At 36.2% G+C, this 21,631-nt stretch overlaps 1 protein-coding gene across 2 annotated transcripts in view; it reads right to left on the minus strand.

Moving 5' to 3' along the window:
* tnpo1 (transportin 1) overlaps positions 1–21,631 on the minus strand; it is a 157,158-nt gene that overhangs the window by 16,950 nt on the left and 118,577 nt on the right. For both annotated transcript variants that reach the window (XR_005634296.1, XM_039758464.1), the window contains exons 16-20: positions 20,666–20,773; positions 17,047–17,205; positions 15,695–15,782; positions 15,518–15,616; positions 5,677–5,772 (exon numbers count right to left, since the gene is read on the minus strand). Coding sequence is in view for 1 of the 2 variants with exons in the window: in XM_039758464.1 (XP_039614398.1) it covers positions 5,677–5,772; positions 15,518–15,616; positions 15,695–15,782; positions 17,047–17,205; positions 20,666–20,773 (550 nt within the window). In the remaining variant the exon portion in view is untranslated. The remainder of the gene's footprint in view (positions 1–5,676; positions 5,773–15,517; positions 15,617–15,694; positions 15,783–17,046; positions 17,206–20,665; positions 20,774–21,631) is intronic.

The raw sequence follows: 21,631 nt of genomic DNA on the forward strand, positions 1-21,631 counted from the left end.
GTATATTATGTGAAATCAAAGACATTTAAAAATGTAGACTGTAATCACTCTGTGATTTGCTTGTGTGTATTATGCAGCTTTCCCCTGATTGGATCACTGAATAATTTGCAATAAATCCCATGGTCGGTGGCATTACCACCCTTCCTTTTAAGGATTTTTTTTATCGATGCACAGATGCCCAATGTAGGCAAACATCCACGTTATATCCGTTTTCAGCCGTTTTAGTGTGGACAGGGATACTTTTGTACATGATGTGAAAATGAGGGCATGGACAGAGATTGAGTTCATTATCACTGTGTGATACTATAAAAACAAATACAAACAAATCATACACTGCCATTACGGCTTAACCTACAAATATCTGATATTACTTTAAATACTAAATTCAGGCATTTACCTATTTTTTTAGGCTTAATTTCTTAAAACAAATGTAATCTTCAATGCTTTAAAGATATACACTAAAGATAAATTCCACACTTCAGTACAAGTTACCACCATGCAGTACAGAATGTGATATGACTCCAATTTTCTGGTGGGCAGACTTTGTTTTACACAGGGAAAGGGTAGAAAATTAAACCCAAATCAAAATGCTCTTTTAAATGTATATTTCATTCAGTAAGACAAAACTTTAAAAGGAAAGAATGTCAGTATTGTGTTCATTAAAAATTGTAAAAGATGATAAAATGGGAATAACTTTCTTTTTAACTTTTGAGTTAGAGATGCCAAAGAAGATTTTAAACTTTTTAAAATTACCACCAGTACTATGAATGTATAAACAGTGTGTTGACAAGAAGTAATACAGCTTTTTTGTATTACTAGTTTAAGATGATTGTGACTCAGTTTGAAGATCAAATCACATTTATAATTAACTAGCAAAATGCTTTTAAACTGCATTTCAATTCAAAACAGAAACAAAAATATCATCCCTGGCTAAACTTGGGCAGACTTAAAAATAAAGTGGTATTTTAAGTACTATAAGTACATTTTCAGAAAAGAGAAAGAGTTTTTCTTCTTAAAAAAATAAGTCAGAAACATAAAAGGTAATTTGACCAGCTTCATCTTTAAACTCTGAGTAACCTTAACCAAAATTATTTTGTACATTAGGCTAAAACAGTGTGATCATTGAACATTTTGTAATTGGATGTAATTAGAATTACTAACGGTCATGGAAGTCCAATATCCACAAAGAGCCACAAAGTCCGCTTTCTGTAATGCATCTAATTTTGCTTGCTTTTCAGTGTGCACAAAACCATGCTTTTATCAAGGCTTCCGTCGGGTAGTCTTTTGAAATGAAATTTGCCTCCAATCAGTCTTAGGAACGTGCTTTATTCAGACTCTAACATTTTTGTAGCTCTGATGTGTGCATCAATGTAATCGATGTACCAGGAAATCATGCGTTGACAAAAGTTCCCCTTTGCTTGGATTGAAAGTGTGATTAAATGCATTATTTTTTTTAACACGTTATGGAGTACATGCATCGAAGCTTCTCAGCTGTGCTTGTGCTAAGCAAAGGAAACATTTTAAAAATAACGTTACATGATTCTGCATTAACTGCATATTTTTCATACGTCTGAAACCAAGGGGATGCGAGGTAAAATGAATCGGCAAGCGCGCGTACATACTCAGTGCACCCCTTCTCGGGAATCGAACCTCGTATGTCGGCGCTTGAGGCGAAGCCTCTACCATTAGCCATAAGCGTGTGGCTTGTCTATTTGAGAGTATGTAGATTGGGGTATACATACATACATACATACATACATACATAGATACATAGATACACACACACACACACGCACACACACATACATACACACACACACTCACCTAAAGGATTATTAGGAACACCATTCTAATACGATGTTTGACCCCCTTTCGCCTTCAGAACTGCCTTAATTCTACGTGGCATTGATTCAACAAGGTGCTGAAAGCATTCTTTAGAAATGTTGGCCCATATTGATAGGATAGCATCTTGCAGTTGATGGAGATTTGTGGGATGCACATCCAGGGCACGAAGCTCCCGTTCCACCACATCCCAAAGATGCTCTATTGGGTTGAGATCTGGTGACTGTGGGGCCATTTTAGTACAGTGAACTCATTGTCATGTTCAAGAAACCAATTTGAAATGATTCGAGCTTTGTGACATGGTGCATTATCCTGCTGGAAGTAGCCATCAGAGGATGGGTACATGGTGGTCATGAAGGGATGGACATGGTCAGAAACAATGCTCAGGTAGCCTGTGGCATTTAAATGATGCCCAATTGGCACTAAGGGGCCTAAAGTGTGCCAAGAAAACATCCCCCACACCATTACACCACCACCACCAGCCTGCACAGTGGTAACAAGGCATGATGGATCCATGTTCTCATTCTGTTTACGCCAAATTCTGACTCTACCATTTGAATGTCTCAAAAGAAATCTAGACTCATCAGACCAGGCAACATTTTTCCAGTCTTCAACTGTCCAATTTTGGTGAGCTTGTGCAAATTGTAGCCTCTTTTCCTATTTGTAGTGGAGATGAGTGGTACCCGTGGGGTCTTCTGCTGTTGTAGCCCATCCGCCTCAAGGTTGTGCTGTTGTGGCTTCACAAATGCTTTGCTACATACCGGTTGTAACGAGTGGTTATTTCAGTCAAAGTTGCTCTTCTATCACCTTGAATCAGTCGGCCCATTCTCCTCTGACCTCTAGCATCAACAAGGCATTTTCACCCACAGGACTGCCGCATATGGGATGTTTTTCCCTTTTCACACCATTCTTTGTAAACCCTAGAAATGGTTGTGCGTGAAAATCCCAGTAACTGAGCAGATTGTGAAATACTCAGACCGGCCCGTCTGGCACCAACAACCATGCCATGCTCAAAATTGCTTAAATCACCTTTCTTTCCCATTCTGACATTCAGTTTGGAGTTCAGGAGATTGTCTTGACCAGGACCACACCCCTAAATGCATTGAAGCAACTGCCATGTGATTGGTTGATTAGATAATTGCATTAATGAGAAATTGAACAGGTGTTCCTAATAATCCTTTAGGTGAGTGTGTGTGTGTGTATATATATATATATATATATATATATATATATATATATATACACATACACACACATATACACACCCGCATTTCGCAGCAGAGAAGTAGTGTGTTAAAGAAGTTATGAAAAAGAAAAGGGAACATTTTAAAAATAACATAACATGATTGTCAATATACAGTGATTGTTTTGTGAGTGTTATGAGTGTTGCTGTCATCAAGGATTTGATTATCATTATTTCTTTCAATCAGGTTCGTATTTGTAGGATGTGTTGTGTTCAAGTTAAAGATAACAGGTTTCACTCATCGATTCGTTTCTTACTGCATCAATAAACAGCTCGTCTTCCTCTTTATCTGAGACGTGACACACTGCTTGCACGGGTTTTTTTACACTGTCTTCCTTTAGCGGACATTGACTTTTCCACCGTGTGCTTTGTTTCCGCAGTAGCTGCACTTATGAATATGCTTGTATGTATCAGACGCTTCATATTTTTTTGCTGCCTTCTCAATTGTGTAATTCGTTTTGTTCAGCACTCTTTGAACTGTTGCTTTTGTCTGTGCACCGCGCCAGTTCACGTGAGCCGCTCGGTGTACATGTATCGAAATTTCCCAGCTGTGCTGGTGCCATCTCGTGCAATGTCCACGGCTGTATTTAATGTTAACTAAGACCCGGCACTTAAAAGTTTCTCTCGCAGTTTCGCTGAGTTTGTGCCAAACACCACCCTGACCATCTCATCTTCCTCTGCATAAGCACAGTCCTTCACCCATGAATATTTAGCGCGGCGCTTTCTATTGGATTGCCGCTGACGGACGGCCTTATATGGGCAGGCACTAATTACGGGGAGGCGAACTCCGCCTCCCACGGGCATTGAGCAGAAGTCTATTATAGTATATGGACGAAAAAATAGGTTCCAGTTATGACCATTACGCATAGAATTTCGAAATAAAACCTGCCTAACTTTTGTAAGTAAGCTGTAAGGAATGATCCTGCCAAATGTCAGCCTTCTACCTACACGGGAAGTTGGAGAATTAGTGATGAGTGAGTGAGTGAGGGCTTTGCCTTTTATTAGTATAGATTAATGCAGAAATGCAGGTAATTCCAAGGGATTCATGAAAATTTTCTTGCTACTGTATTTATTACCTACATAAATACAAATAAATACCATTCCGATCATCTCTTGTGGATACTGTCTAAATCATTGAAGAAAAAAAAAAATCAAAACAGATCCTAAATATTTTAAATGGCTTTTTCCTAACATCTGCTATGCACAAATTTCATTTTGCTGCATTTAAGTCAGTTTCTCTTAGTTTTATGCTTGATTTTTTTAAAGAAAAAAATATTTAATAAAGATATTAGAACATTAGATCACTCTAGACGAGAACAGGCCATTCAGCCCAACAAAGCTCGCCAGTCCTATCCACTTATTTCTTCCAAAAAAACATTGAGTCGAGTTTTTGAAAGTCCCTAACATCTTATTGTCTACCACACTACTTGGTAGTTTATTCCAAGTGTCTATCATTGTTTGTGTAAAGAAAAACTTCCTAATGTTTGAGCGAAATTTACCTTTAACAAGTTTCCAACTGTGTCCCTGTGTTCTTAACTAATTTTAAAATAACAGTCTCAATCCACTGTACTAATTTCCTTCATAATTTTAAACACTTCAATCATGTCAATCATATTGCAAGTGGAAATCAGAACCCCATTCCATACTTTAAGCACTTGATAATAAATGTAGCAGATCTTGAACAAACTGCCTGTTGGGTGAAAAATTTGTCTTAAACAATTTTCTTTTCCCTATATTGTGGGATCAGATATCCTACATTAAACATTTTGCCACCCTTACAGTAACTGAATAACATTCAACATCTATTTGCAGAAAAAAAAGCATTCACATTTACAACAGTGAAATAAAAAGAAACAAACATCACCACATCTAGATGACTTACAATAAGCCTAACTTAACTTACAATGTGGATTAACAAAATGTACCCTACTTTTTTCTTCCAAAAACGCCTATGGGGCACTAGATATTTACATTGCAATTGACAAGAAAACAGATGGAAATGAAGGCACAAACAGGTTCTAATTGGAACTGCTTGCGACACTAAGGCCTTCTCATTTGTGTAAAATGTATTAGAAATGTTTGTCCCAGGATATGTAAGTACTTGCATCCAAAATGTGTCATTTACTTGTCAATGCTGAAAATAAATCTTACTTATAAGTCCTATTTAATGTGGTTTATGACGTATAGAACACTGAAAACATAAGCAATAGCTTATGAAAAATAATAAAATGTTTTGACAATGTCATTCAATCATTAATAACCAATTAAAATTATTTCTCATAACAGTAACTGATTGGTATCTCATTCACATTGTGCTTGCTTTGTGAGGATCAAACTGATGCAGTTACAAGCCTCAACTGAGCACAGAATCTTTGTTTATGTTTTGGACAAAACTGAAAAGTTACCCAAGGAAACTAAATAGTTTGTATATTTTTTTTTAAAGGTCCTTAAAATTATGATTCACAAACTAAGACGTTTGTAAGCATATCTTACCAATGTAACCAAACTGAATTCTTATTTTCAGAACTCTTAACATGTTTAACATTTCCAAATTTTAAGTTTTCTTTTTAATATTTCCAGTGGTATGGTACCTGTATTCTCCAATAATGTCTTTGGTGTATTGGGTCTGTTTATAATCTCCACCAACTGGTGCAGAACCATAGGAATATAGGGCTGCATTTCCGTACCTGGTAAAAGAAGAACTACTATTAAAAGTACAATAGATTACATAGGTTTCATTATTTCTTTCCAAAAAAAAATCCAAGTCTGCAGCAGACACAGTAGACATCCAGAAGCGTTACCTGATAAAAAGAAGTACTGTGCATTAAGACACAGTAGACATTTAATAAAGTATAAATCTTTAAATTATTGAGAAGAATGTCCTCAAATCGGTTTAAACATGTATAAACTGCCTTGTAGGTAACATTTAATAAAGTTTACCTTAAATTTAAATTCTTTGAAGAAACTGTTTATTCAAAATGCTTTTAATCTTACCAATATATGCACATACCTTACACGTTTTCCTTGCTTAATCAGTAAGGAGCCTTTTACATCATGCTTCATCTCTCATCACTATTTTCTCACACATAATAATGGCCTTCTTTCTCAATTAAGCTACACGATTAAACGACTAAGTTACAACATGGTTGCAATGCACCTGAAAGCACTAGATAATTCTTAGTGCTTATGGGTTTCCTTAGCTTTGTGACTCCACTGCAGTATTTTTTTCCTTCCACAAGATGGAGCAAAGTGCAACAGAATTTTTAAGAGTACATGGATCAACATTCTCACCTAAAGATGCTGCCCACAGGCAAAAGCTTTTCTGTGTCAGAGTTTGAATATTTTACTCAGTTCATACTACTCATATGCATGACAAAAATGAATTTGATATAAAGCACCACAAAGTCTTTGTTGCCTATAAAATACAAACATGACAGAATATAATTTCACCACCTTACCAAATCTGTATTACTGTATAGCTGGTCCATCCTGTTCACCGTACATACAATAATTACACCCATTCTGGCAAGACACCTGCAATTGGGCTCCTTTGTACAGAAATAAGGCAGCCTTATAGTTTTAAAATGAACATCAGGCAACCACTCTACTGTACTGCAGATACTTTTATGGAAAAGACAAACTAAATAAGAATCAGAAGACATACACAATCAAGAGTTTTTAGTAAAACGGTAAATTGGCTACATGGTAATGAAGAGGTTACAACTCTGCCTTACATATCAGTGTCCTATGTTTGAAATCTCACATTTTGTTTTCTGTATGAAGTCTGCAAGTTCTTCTTGTGTCTACATGAGTTTTTCTCCCAGTACTATTGTTTTCATCCCACATTCCTAAAGATGTGCAGGTTGCATTAACTGGTGTGTGAATATGTGCCCTGCGATGGACTGATGCTTTGTCCAAAGTTGTTTGCTGTCTTGTTCCCACTATTGCTACAGCAGATGATGATCACCCATGACCTTGAAATGGATTAGGTAGACTTGAGAATATATGTGTGTATATATGTAATAAAAAGAAATGGCTCTTTCAACAACATTTAAGATATAAAAGTAAAAGAGTAAAAGTAGACTGGGTGTTTGGAAGTGCGCTTGGAAAAGTTATTTGTACTTGTTCTTTTTCTTGTTATCTGTATTTGAATTAGCATCGAGGCGGCAGGGTAGAAAGCAGCAGTAACTGATATCGGCATTTGTAAATAAATAACCGCGTCGTCGTAACAGCGATTCCTTAGTTTAAAGGAAAAGAAAAAAAGGCCGCGGCTGACTTCAAAGCAGTAAAAGGTGGAAACTCAGTAGTGCGCAGGTAAGCGGCCTGCGTTAAGACACCGTTCAGGCACAAGGAGCAGTAGGAGCAAATAAGGTAGTAAAGTTTTATTTATTTGTTTATTTTAGATTAAACAGTCCTTAGCCGTCCAGAGGCAGAACAGTTAAGTGGGCGACAGCGTATTGGTTCATTAATACGGGGGAATACAAACAGTGCGAGTGAAGAGCTTATAAGTAAGAAGAGCGCAAAGCTAGAAGAGACAGAGAAAAGTAAAGTTAACCTCATAGAAAGGCAAACAGCAGGCAGCTGAGAGGGAGAACAGTACAGGAGCTTAAGGGGAAAAGGTGTAAAATATCTGTAGCAGATCTTAGTGTTACCATTTAAGTTAAGGAGCAGCTGAAAGAAGAAGAAATTTAATTTTAAGAAAAAAAAAAATATATAGTTAAGGCAGCTTAGTAATCCCAAATCAAATTTTAATAATGAGGCCAGTGCAATGCAAGTCCTGTTGGATGTTGGACTTTTAGATGATGGTTTGGAAGAGCCAGTTGTCTATGAGGGCTACATCTGCAAGAGATGCCAGCTGATCCAGCACCTCGAGCTCAGGGTCGCTGAACTGGAGGAGGAGTTGGCTGACCTGCGTTGTAATAGAGAATTGGCGGACTTGGCCCAGGTGTCCTTTAGAGATAGTGTGCACCCCTAAGGTGGCGGGAGGAGATTCCAGACCAGACAGGTAGGAATAGGTGGGTCACGGTCGCAAGGCGTAAGGTAAAGGGTGCACACTGTCCGGCATCAACCCCAGAATTAGAAGTGTCTAACGTTATCATGTCCTGGCGGAGCTGGACGGTGACTCTGATAATTCTGAGGTGGTAGGCAGGGTTGAGGAGCCCCAACGGGCCACCTCAAAACCAGTTCCCAAAAAGAGAGAGGTAGTGATAGTTGGGGACTCAATCATTAGGGGGATTGAAGCGCAGGTGTGCTCCAGAGAGAGAGAGTCTCGACGTGTGTTGCCTTCCGGGAGCACAGGTGGGAGACCTCCTGGAAGGGTGGATAGGCTCTTGGCCAGAGCGGGTGGATCCAGTTGTCATTGTCCACGTTGGAACAAATGACATACATAAGGGTAGTCTGTCAGTTCTGCGATCCAAATTCAAAGAGTTAGGTACCAAGCTGAGGAGCAGAACTGACAAGGTAGTCTTCTCCGAAGTTCTGCCTGTGCCACGCGCCAGTCCAGGTAAGATTGAGGAGATTAGAAGGCTTAACGCGTGGCTCAAATCTTGGTGCAGGGTAGAAGGGTATAGGTTTATGGGGCATTGGGACTCCTTTTGGAACAGATGGGACCTGTTCCGCCGTGGGGTTACATCTGAACCGGAGGGGCACCAATGTATTGGGGAGGCGTATGTGTAGGCTAGTCGAGGATTGTTTAAACTAGGGAATGGGGGGGCAGGGAGTTTAGGACAGGCCAGATTTAGATCTATACATGGAAGAACAAACAATGGTGTAGAAATAAAAATGCATAGTAATGTAAATTTTAAGCAAACACGTAAAGATAGAAGGATTAACACATTAAAAATAGCTTGCCTTAATGCTAGAAGTATCAAAAATAAGGTAAGTGAGTTGGAGTTGTATGTAGCAGAGCACAATTATGATATTATAGCAATAACGGAAACCTGGCTAAATAACAAAGATGGGGATGAGTGTAACATAGAGGGATACACATTTTTAGGAAGGATAGACAGAACAGAAAAGGAGGTGGGGTTGCTGTTTATGCCAAACAGGAATTAAATGTAAGTCATCTTCAGTTGGATGATGAGCCCCATCTTAGTGAGGACATGTGGCTTCGCCTGGAAAATATTAGGGAAAAGGTCTCATTTTAGGAGTGTGTTATAGACCACCCAATTCAGACAGTAATTTCAACACACATCTTTTAGTAATATCAAAAGGCAAGTTTACAGGGGGATATTATAGTCATAGGGGACTTTAATTATCCAAATATTAACTGGGATAACCTTACAGATGGAGGAGCACAAGAGCAGGAGTTTTAGAAGTAATCAGCGACTGTTTTTAACACAGCATGTTAAAGCACCAACAAGGGGTGAAGCCTATCTGGATTTAGTATTCTGTAATAATCAGGATAGAATTGAGGGTGTAGAGGTGATTGAACCACTAGGGTCAAGTGACCATAATGTAATACAATTCTCAGTATTTTGTAAGAGTACAGATGCAAAGACTAAAATTGTTAAGTTGAACTTTAGTAGGGCTAATTTTGAGCAGATGCGACAAAGTCTAAGTAGGATAGACTGGGATAAGCTTTTAAATGTGGAGACAGTCGAGGAGCAGTGGAACAGGTTTAAAATGTTTTACATGTAATGCAGGACAGATACATACCTAAATTTGGAAGTAATAGGAAACTAAAAAATCTCCACGATGGATTAATAAAGATTTAAAAAGAAGTTGCAAAGGAAAAACTGCTGTATAAGGCATATAAGACTAATGACTGCAAAGAGAACCGTAGTGTGAGAAAATGAGGGCAACCATTAAGAAGGATATCAGAGAGGCTAAAAGACAGTTGGAGAGGAATATAGCAGATAAGGCGAAAGAAGACCCCAAGAGATTCTTTCAGTATTTTAGTAGTAAAAGAACAGTTAAGGAGGAGGTCAAGTTCATCAGGAATAGTAAAGGGGAATTAAAAGATACAGACAATGAAATAGCAGATGCCCTAAACTTACATTTTTCTGAGGTGTTTACAAGTGAGCAAGTGGATAACCTGCCAGAGGTAAACACAACTACTAAGGAGGTACTGAGGGATTTGGAAATTGTAGAGGGAGAAGTGCTGCTCAGATTAAATAAGATGAAATCAAACAAATCACCAGGCCCAGATAATATTTATCCTCGTGTTCTTAAGGAGGCTAGTGAGTACATATATAAACCCTTGACACATATTTTTAGGAAGTCACTGTGCACTGGAGAGATTCCAAAGGACTGGAAAATGGCAAATATCATCCCATTATATAAAAAGGGTGACAGGGCAGATCCAAGCAACTATAGGCCAGTAAGCTTAACAAGCATCACAGGAAAATTAATGGAAGGAATTATTAAGGATAAGATTGAGCAACACATGACAAGGACAGGAGTTATTCTGAACAGTCAGCATGGGTTCAGAAGGGGAGGTCGTGTTTTACTAACATGTTGGAATTCTATGAGGAGGCAACAAAAGGATACGATCAAAGTGGAGCTTATGATATTATTTATCTGGACTTTCAGAAAGCATTTGATAAGGTGCCACATGAGAGGTTGGGCATCAAGTTAAAAGAAGTGGGAATTCAGGGTGATGTTTTTAGATGGGTGCAGAATTGGCTCAGACACAGGAAGCAGAGGGTGATGGTGCGAGGAACCTCATCAGAACTGGCGATGTTAAGAGTGGTGTTCCACAGGGGTCAGTGCTAGGGCCGCTGCTATTTTTAATATATATAAATGATTTAGATAGGAATATAAGTAACAAGCTGGTTAAGTTTGCAGATGATACCAAGATAGGTGGATTAGCAGATAATTTGGAATCCGTTATATCATTACAGAAGGACTTGGATAGCATACAGGCTTGGGCAGATTTGTGGCAGATGAAATTTAATGTCAGTAAATGTAAAGTATTACACATAGGAAGTAAAAATATTAGGTTTGAATACACAATGGGCGGTCGAAAAATCGAGAGTACACCTTATGAGAAGGATTTAGGAGTCATAGTGGACTCCAAGCTATCAACTTCCAAACAGTGTTCAGAAGCCATTAAGAAGGCTAACAGAATGTTAGGTTATATAGCACGATCTGTGGAGTACAAGTCCAAGGAGGTTATGCTCAACCTTTATAATGCACTGGTGAGGCCTCATCTTGAGTACTGTGTGCAGTTTTGGTCTCCAGGCTACAAAAGGACATAGCAGCACTAGAAAAGGTCCAGAGAAGAGCGACTAGGCTGATTCCAGGTCTACAGGGGTTGAATTATGAGGAAAGATTAAAAGAGCTGAGCCTTTACAGTTTAAGCAAAAGAAGATTAAGAGGTGACATGATTGAAGTGTTTAAAATTATGAAGGGAATTAGTACAGTGGATCGAGACTTGTATTTTAAAATGAGCTCATCAAGAACACGGGGACACAGTTGGAAACTTGTTAAGGGTAAATTTCGCACAAACATTAGGAAGTTTTTCTTTACACAAAGAACGATAGACACTTGGAATAAGTTACCAAGTAGTGTGGTAGACAGTAAGACATTAGGGACTTTCAAAACTCGACTTGATGTTTTCTTGGAGGAAGCAAGTGGATAGGACTGGCGAGCTTTGTTGGGCTGAATGGCCTGTTCTCGTCTAGATTGTTCTAATTCTAATTCTAATGTTCAAATAAAACAAAGAAAGAAAATAAACATTTCTACATTGCTTTTGTGCATGTTACTCTTTAATAAGTGTGTTTAACCAGACAGACTAAAAACTATTATATCAAACTAATAAAAAGTAGCTTATAACTGCTACAGAATACAATACTGTATAGAGTCTTTTTCATAATACTATTTAAAGTGCCATTTTAATTAACACTTTTTTTTTCAATAAACTGAAGCTGTAACCAAAATACAGTCTTCAATTAAAATTATTGGCCTAATCTAATGGTAAAAAGACTTAAAGAAAAACAATTAATTCAATGTACCATTTTTGTTATCAAATTTGTATTTGAATTTAATAAGAAAAAACAACAATCAAAGCTTCGCCTGTACCTGTGCCAAGTTATTTTAGGCTAAAAGTTGCACTGGAGGAAAATAATCACACAATGCTTCTTAGATGATGCTGTGGCCATCCATAACAAAGCAGCACTTTTTAACAAATCTGGGCACATCTTTGGCCAATAATCAGGATTCCTAAACAAAACACGCCTTTCACCAGAAGTAATAAACTACACCAAAATGTTTGGTACTCATACTAAATTCTCAAGATGTTTCAAGACGTAACTAAGAGATCCAGCAGAAGACAATATGTAAGAAGTTGGCATTTTGACATGAGTGCTAGAAGACATCTATTAAAATGGAACAGAACAGCTTAATCATTCACCATCACAGCCACAAAGTCCACTTACCGCATATCCCATCTCTGCAGCAACTGACTACTGGCAGCAATTCCATCACTTCACAAGAAATAAAAACATGCTGACACAATCCCCCATGTAACCAGTATGATAGGCAGAGTCAAATAACAGAACACTAGTAATCAAGTCTCTGTATTAGAAATACTCTGGAACAAGTGAAAATTTCAAGATGCTTGACACCAGAGTTAGAGTATAAAAATAAAAAGCATACATGGTGCCCATAGCTTGAAATTCACTGATGGCCTCTGAGGCTCCATTAGAGCTGCCAAAAATGACAGATCTAGATGCATGCAAAATCTAAAGATGGGCCACATACAAGAGAAAAGGCTAAAAGACTGGTCCTCACTGGAGCTACAGTCTCCCTAGCTTCAGCTGTTACCATACTAAAATCAGGAAAAAATAAAATTTGCTTGCATTTGTAGGACATTTTTGGTATCTTTCTTGGACTCTTCATAATATCACAGCAGCCAATAATGTTGAAGGTATATAATTGTGGAGGTTTGGAAACAAAGTTGAAGAAAACTTATTCAGAAATTCAGTGACATTTACTATACATTTGCATCACTTTCTTTAATTCCAAAAGTTTGAACATTGCTTTTTAGATCTTTATCTTTTAGTTCCATAAGCTTACTTAGATGCCTCCAGACCTTCTAGTGAAATCTGTTCATCATGGGTGCAGACAGTTTCCATCAGAGTTTTAAACCATGAAAAAAATCCTGTTTTTGCTCAGTTTTGACTTCCTATGAGTAGTTTAGGAAAGTTTAAAGCTCAACCTGGAATCTCTGCCATGGGGATTCACTTGCACCAACAGCTATCATCAAACAATAGCCTTCACACTTGATCTTTTGACATTCTTGGGCTCTGCACTAACAGAATTCTTCAAACTCCTAAAGATTTCAGAATGGGATTTTCTTGAACCAAACACCATTTTGTAATGCCAAAAGATAAGTAGAAAAATTTTATATAAAAGTTATATAGGATGGGCCATAAGTTTCCGTACATATGGTTTTTAACATTTTAATTTTTTATATTTCAGATACCCTAAAAAATGCGTTTGAATAAAGAGCAATGATTTGAAATCATACTGATGGCCGGGTCAGGAAGCAGTCGCATGGTTGCAATTGAATTTAACAGAAAACATGGAACGGACATCACACACGACACTGTGGCAAAACTTATTAGAAAGTTTCAAAACACCCATTACAAGCATAACCCCAGCTGTACTAATACGTGTTTATCAGCAGTAGCGGACACATATTGAAATGTGTTTTCAAAACATTGGCAGTCATGTAGAGCATATTATATAAATAAAAATGGTTTTTCATTAAAAAAAAAAAGTATAGATATTTTTCCTACGTATGGAAACTTACTGCCCACCCTGTATAATATGGGAAACATAAGAATTGTAAGATGAGAAAAAGTGAGTAGGGCTGGAAAGCTGCCTTAACATATGCCACTAAAGGTCATGTGGTCTTTGTACCAGTAAATGTGCCATATTAAAAGAGTATAACATTAGTTATTTAGTTTGCAAAACAAAATGAGCCTTCCTTTTTCATGTCCAGCTCAAAAAATATAAGGCTCCATTTGTTTTATTTGCTTAGGTTTTCAAGGTGTTCACAACATGCTTTGAAGAAGGCTGGAAAAAAAAATACTGAAAATCCCACAACGTACCACTCTACTCTTAAAGAGAAGAAATACCACTGGTAGATGCAGACCAAATTCATGGCTCTTTTCTGAAATTTTAATGAAACTGGTAAACAAACCTGTCCGTGATTGCCAATAACTTAAGAGCAAAAAAGTATTCTGATCTTCTTGAATGCAAAGACCATTATAAACATGAACTGTATCAGTCAATCTTTTAGTTGCACAAACATGCAGCAAAGGAATGCATACAGTTTTAGCACTGCCCAAAGAGACATTCTGCGTAAACTATACTGCCATAACTTTTATGAAAGTATAGTAATGGAGTACTTGCATGCATGTTCTTCTGAAATTACATTACTTCAGGTCATAATATCTATCAGATTGTCACTGAATGTGAAAATGGCAAAGTGAAATCTGTCATTTAAACAAGTATTTAGGCCCTTTGCTGTGGCACTGCAAATTGTGATCAGGTGCATCCTGTCATTCATTTTTTTGTGAAAAGAAAATTTAAAATGTAGACATTATGAATGAATGTTAATGAGAAAAAAGTAACAACATAAACTGTACAGTGCACTATTTTATAGTTAACACGGACAAAGTGCCTCGTGAGGCTTCATACACAGATGTTCGCTCTCTACAAGAAGGGTATCAAGTTGAGACTATACAATTCTTGATTATCTTTGCTCATTACTCCTCCATCAATTATAACTAAGTCAGCCTTAAAGGCACCTGCAATGCCCATCTTTTTCTCAAATTAAGGAAAACCATTTCATTGATTAACATTTGGTTTAAAAAATGCTGTTGCAGTATATTAGCTTTTAATATCAGGTTAAAAAACCCCCCTTAAATATACATAATTTTCCCCATACATAGTACTTCTTTTTTTTGTCCATATTAGTGCTGCACAGCATAGATTTCCTGTATACCTCAACAAACCAAAAAAAAACAAAAAAACATCTGTATACAATTTTTTTTAATGGTTAGAATTATTTAAATTACTGCAATATAATAAATGTAGAAAATTTAAGCTTGGATTTTGCTCTCATAAACTGTAATATTACCTTTATTAAAAACAGTAAAACTTAAGCACTAAAATGAATTCTCAGATCTGGACTGATAGAATAAACCTGAAATGATGCAAACACTGAGCAAGATATGAGAGGAGTAAATATCAAATTTGTTAAGACAGTGTTGGGTATGAGGAAACCTCTAATTGTTTTACCTCAGAAAAACAGATTACTTAAATGCATTTATTCTGACACAAAAAGACAAGCCTTGATTTTGCTGTAATCTGCAGTACATGACTAAACATAATATGAGAAAAACAAGAAAAAAAATGTATATATGTATAGATAGAAGGATGGACAGACTGACAGACACATACACATGTTCTACATACCCATCTGAATTGAAATCTCTCCAATAGCCCAGGTTGCATTGTTGCACACAGATATTAATTCGGGGTTCAGATTGGTGCCCAGAATTGGCATGAAATCAGCTGAAGAAAAATACAACACTAATGAACTTGGAAATAAGGAAACAAGAATATGAAGAAAATAATTTAAATTATACACACCTATGCATGACTTGACATGCTGAAAGCACGCTTTAGTTAAATCCCCCAATAAAGCAAACGAACTTTGCCGCACCTCTGGCATTTTGTCCTGAAATTGAATAAAAAGCATACACACAAAATAAAAGAAGGAGAAAAACCTGAAAGGTCAACTTTGTTTTATGCTTAAAAATATTTTTTGTCCTTAATTAGCCTTGTTTCACTGTTACTAATCCTCTATTTGTATTTGTATTACAAGTTTATAAATGTGATGTACTAATAGCACTAATGTTGTCTAGACATTCATGCAGTATTTTTCACTGTAAACTTAACATTCCCAACCTGTCTCTGGTACTAAAATTTAGATTGCCAAAACTGCTTTTGACTCTCTGGAGAACTTTAAAATTTAAACACTGGGCAAACATGAAAAAACGATTGCATAGTGTTGGACTACATTTGGTTATTGGGAAACTGAAATTCTTTCATTTAAAAACACTTTAATTTACTTAAATGATTATTAAAATTCATTTAATTGAGTATTAGACTAGTCCAGAAAAAACTTGTATTCTTGCTGAAAAAAAAAATTATATATAGAATATAATACATTATATAATACAGACTTTTTTAAAATTGATTACTTATTACAGATAAACAGAGACAGTTTATCTAATGAAATGTAATGCATCATAAAAAATATATTTGGATGCAAATCTTTATTTTTTGATTTAACCTAGTCCTTGGTATATGATCTGCCAACAAGTCTATAAGCATTTTTACATAAGTAAAACATCTCTAAATTTTAATTTCCATTCATTTAACCATAATCCAACCTATCTCTGCATCTATCTAATGTCACTGCCAATTTTGCATATTTGTAAAATTATAACATAAAGTGTCTTTAACTACAGTTTGAGTTTATAACTTCAATAATTTCAAAATTTTGATTTTAAAAGACATTCAACAGCTTGATCATACATCCGTTTTAACACCTTGCATAGTACATGCAGTATACTTATGCACATTTTAGAGCAATTAAAAATATTACAATTTAAAAACATACATCTTAAGTATTTTTATATGAGCTGCATTTCTAAATTGCACATCCTCCTCAATGTATAAAATATACTTAAAGGAAAATATTTTTTGCAAGTATGTTGACTGAATAAGTTTATTGTCAGAAGAGAAGCCATAAAAGTAGAATTTATACTATCCACCATCCATGCGATGTCTAAAAAAAATAAATTCCTAGTTGTCCAATGCAAGAAACTTGTCAAGAGACTGGCACATTAAGTGCAATCATAAATTATACATTTATGTATGTAGTTTCAGACATTATAAATATAATAAATGAATACATCTCTCAAAAACTCCTTTACCTGCATGCACTGATACATTAAAGTGAGGATATTGCTTCGTGCCACAAGCTGCTCAATGTTGCCTCCCAGTCCTTCTGCTAAGCCACTGAGTAAATCAAGAGCTACAATCATGAAATCTTTATCCGGCAATTCATACTGTTCAGGGTGGGCATTGTGCAACTGTGGGGGGGAAAAAAATCATTACTCTTTCCCTAGAATAGATTCCTGATGTACAGTTTGTAATTCCAACTCATGTCATATTATGGGTCTTTATAAATAAAAGAGGTTCGCAGTAACAGACAAATGCAAAAAAAAAAGGCATAAGACTTTAACAGCTACTAGAATTTGTAAAATTAGCATTTGTTAACATTTCACTGTTCCAGTGCTTATTTAAAAAGTGAAAATATTTATTATAAAGAAAGATATTAGGAATGAACACTACTAAACACTTACTACATAGATTAACCTCACTTAATTGCGATGTCATGGCATTCGCAATTTGATAAACATTAGTGACCTAATATAGTAGATAAATATTTTTGGAATTTTAACAGTTGTATGAATTGCACTTAAATTTAAAATCATGCACTGCATTATTTGCACTGTAACACATTCTGTTTAAAGTAAATGCTACATGTTGTTCTAATTTCATAAACAGATTTATTTATTAACAAAACAAATCTGGTCATATAAATTTTTATTCTTTGATTATTCTGCTAAACAAAGAATTCAAAATAAACAAGTATGGGTAAGGATGTACCAAAATGCAAATTCTGGGTTAATAGTAATAAAAGTGAAGTATCAATGTTTATTATTTGCAATTATTTGTTCTGCCTTATGTTTATATGCAGGCTGCAACCACATTTCTTTGCACACTAATGACTTAAATAAGCAGAGACTGGTTAAATGAGAAATTTGTTTCCTTAAATATTTTTGACATTTATCAATTAGCTTTGTTTCAGAAACAAATTAAATAAAAGTAACATTTATCAGCTGAATTTACCCATGGAATTAATAAAGTTTATTGAATCTAATCCAATTTCTGGTATTAAATGGAAATGTATTGTAATGCAGTAATGACTATCAGTGTAATGGAGATGTCCAGGTATTGCACTTTGAAATGAAATTAATTGTATATTATAATTTAAATTACAAAAGGAAAACAACATTACTGTAGTTTTGTTGTCGTGAAAATTAGCTAAATTTCAAAAATTATACATAGAGAACTACACAGTTCTGTTAGCAATCTTGCTTCTATTGTAAATATTTAATGCAACATTACATCATTCCTAGCATATCAGAAATATATATTTTTTAAATATCATTGGCCAACATCCAATATAATGGATGAATTCCCATGCATTTCTACTTACATTGAAAAAAATAAATAAGACATTTGCCAGGGTTTTAAAATGTCAAATGTTTTCCAAATAACATATGTTGGTGATATAAACGCAAGGAAACATTCATCTGCTTTGTTTGTACAACTTAAGTGATATCTATAATAATTTGCTAAGCATGTATAATTATGTTTTCTTAAATTGTTTGTTTGGGAATGAGGACTACTGTCTTTCTTATACTGTATGTCTCTGGAGAGTAATGTCGAAGGATAAGCCAAGGATGAGGATACAAAAAAGCAAAAAGTAAGGTGCAAATGTGCAAGTGCTTTTAATGATAATGGTATCCAAACAATAAATAAAGTGCAGTGGCAGGACACTAAGCCAGACCTTGCTCTTACATATGCTTTTCTTGCATCTACTGGATTCCTAGGAGGACATGTTCTCCGCTCTGTTACTACCTGCCTCCTCACCACCACACTTGTTTGAACACTCAACCCCGATTCTGCCTTCTCTATGCTTTTCCTTTCACAAAGGGAGGAAAAACTAATCTACTCAGACTCCTTTTTATACTCCTGTGGGTGTGGCATCCAAAATAATGTTAAATGCATACACTATGAAGGTTTTAAGAAATAACTTTAAATTTGTAGCATATGTGATACACACAACACATTAAGGAAAGACGAGTAAGCTCTCGCAGATGTCCTTGTCAACAGACGTTTGTGCCAATAGGGTGGGAGGATGGAGGGGCAAATGAAGTTGCAGTAAATTACAAGTATAATGTGGCACTTCACTATGAATGTGAACATAAGAAAATTACAATCAGACCTGTGATGATTTAACAAAACTGATTTAAAATATGACACAATATAATTTTCTATGTCACGGTAAAAGAAATTTGTGTGCTTTGGGAATGCCTATTAACACAGCAACAGAGTAACTCTGCACTGTTTCTAAGTACAGTGGAACCTCGGTTCACGAACGTCTTGGTACACTAACAACTCGGTTTACGACCAAAAAGCTCGCCAAACCTTTGCCTCGGTTCACGACCACACACTCGGTATACGAATAAGCCAGTTTCCCTTTCGGTTTGTACATGTTCAGTCTCTCCCTGTGCATTTCCTGTGTAGCAAGCAATAGAGAGAGAGAGCGAGAGAGCGCGACACACACACAGGCAGCACGAGACACACACAGGCAGCGCGAGAGAGGTGCGTGTGCACACACACAGGCAGTGCGAGAGAGACGCGTGTGCACACACACAGGCAGTGCGAGAGAGACGCGTGTGCACACACAGAGGCAGCGCCAGGGACACACACACACACACACACACACACACACACACACACACACACACAGAGGCAGCCCGAGATGCAGACACACAGGCAGCGCGAGAGAGAGCTGGAAGCATTAAGGTAGGAAGGCAGTTAAAGAATGCACTGGGCTTGATTTTGTTTTCACTTCTGTTTCCAGCGATCTGTTCGCAGCGTGCATTGTTGCAATGTTATTTTTCTTGGTGGTTTATTAAATTACGGATTTTTCCAAATGTTCATTTTTTTCCCTGTGGTTAAAACTCATTTAAAAAGTGCTTTTAGCCGGCGGCTGGTAGCGCTATAGCGCAAACTATTGCAGTGTTAGTTTTCTCTGTTGCTCAAGGTTTTCTCAGTGTTATTAAATGTTTTTACATTTAGTTTACTATTATGCTGTGCATGCTATGGTTTAATTAACTATATTTGTGCTTAAAAACTTAAAAAATATATATATTTACATACAGTTCGTATGGTCTGGAACGGATTAATTGTATTTACATACAATCCTATGGGGGAAGTTGCTTCGGTTCACGACCAAGTAGGCTTACGACCAGAGTTTTAGAACGAATTATGGTTGTGAAACGAGGTCCTACTGTAGTTTGAAATATAGTAGTTGGATGTATAAATAAAATTTAATATTTGTAAACTCCTGAAAATGCATGTAAATTTAAAAGATTACGGTGATCCTGCATACAGCATTGCATCAGGTACATTTAAACAAACTCGACAAAATTATTTTTTTCCTCTTGACCAAAAGCCTTGACATTTATAGTTATGGGAAGAAGTGAATTTAAATAAATGAAGAACATTCACTGTCCAGTTACTTACAAATATAAACCATCTAGTAGTATTTTTTTTTTTTTTTGGATCATGGACACTAAGTTTTTTATACAATACTAGGATTATGAGTTAACAAATGATTAAACAGACTTGATTAGCTCTATATGCTAATTATTGTATGACAGACTGTGACAAAAGCAAACACATTACACTTACCATGGCTTGTGCAAGGGTCTTTTGTACCAGATTCACACAGCGCTGGTACACAGGTTCACAGTAAGGGAGGAAGCCAGACTGCAAAGCAGTGGCTACCGAAGACAGGCACTACAATAAGGATTTTAGAAGGAAAAAAAAAAAAAAAAAACAATTAAAAATTATTAAAGTAAAGAGGAAAGTTTTTTTTGTGGAGGTGGGGGCAATTTTGAGGTCTCAAAATAGAATTTTGAGGAAAATCAAACATTCTGAATAATAAAATATACCACACAATTTAATCTTACAAAGCATTAAACATGTTAAAAATGCAATAAAATGTTGTTACATAAACAAGAAATTATATATACACACTGTGCTCCATAGTAAAATGGCACTTACAATTAACTGAGATATAAATAATAAATTTAATAGGAAATAATAAAGTAACGTGGCAAAAAATAAATAAATAAAAAATGCAGAAACAATCCAGAGATGAATACTGCGGCATCTGTACCTTTGCCAACAAATGCACAAAGCTCACTTTTCACTAGACCAGTGGCACTTTTTTTTTTTTTCCTCGTAGCTCAATTTTGTCTGTGGCACATCTTCATGGCCCATAATCTCCCACTTCCCTTTGGAGAAACTCGACCATCGTCCTCGACTTGGAAAGTAGCTGCCAATCATTGTCCGGGCAGCTTTTAGACATGCAAAAAGGGACCCGCCACAAGGCTTTCTGCAAACTGTTCATAACCCTCTCTCATTCGGTACGATTGTAATTCACTACACAGCAAGCCCTAATTATAGACATCCCATGACCAAAATGGGTCTCGACCCATTAAGAAATGCTACACTAGGTCTGCACAATACTAACTCTGCTAAAGAAAAATAATAACCATGAAGCAGGTAATGCATAATTATTTGTGCTATACCACCACCACATTTTCCTTCTTAGGTTAAATACAGAGTAATCCTTTATGCATAACCCACAGA

Source organism: Polypterus senegalus, chromosome 7 (genome assembly GCF_016835505.1).
Source record: "Polypterus senegalus isolate Bchr_013 chromosome 7, ASM1683550v1, whole genome shotgun sequence".
NCBI classification, from domain to species: Eukaryota; Metazoa; Chordata; class Cladistia; order Polypteriformes; family Polypteridae; genus Polypterus; species Polypterus senegalus.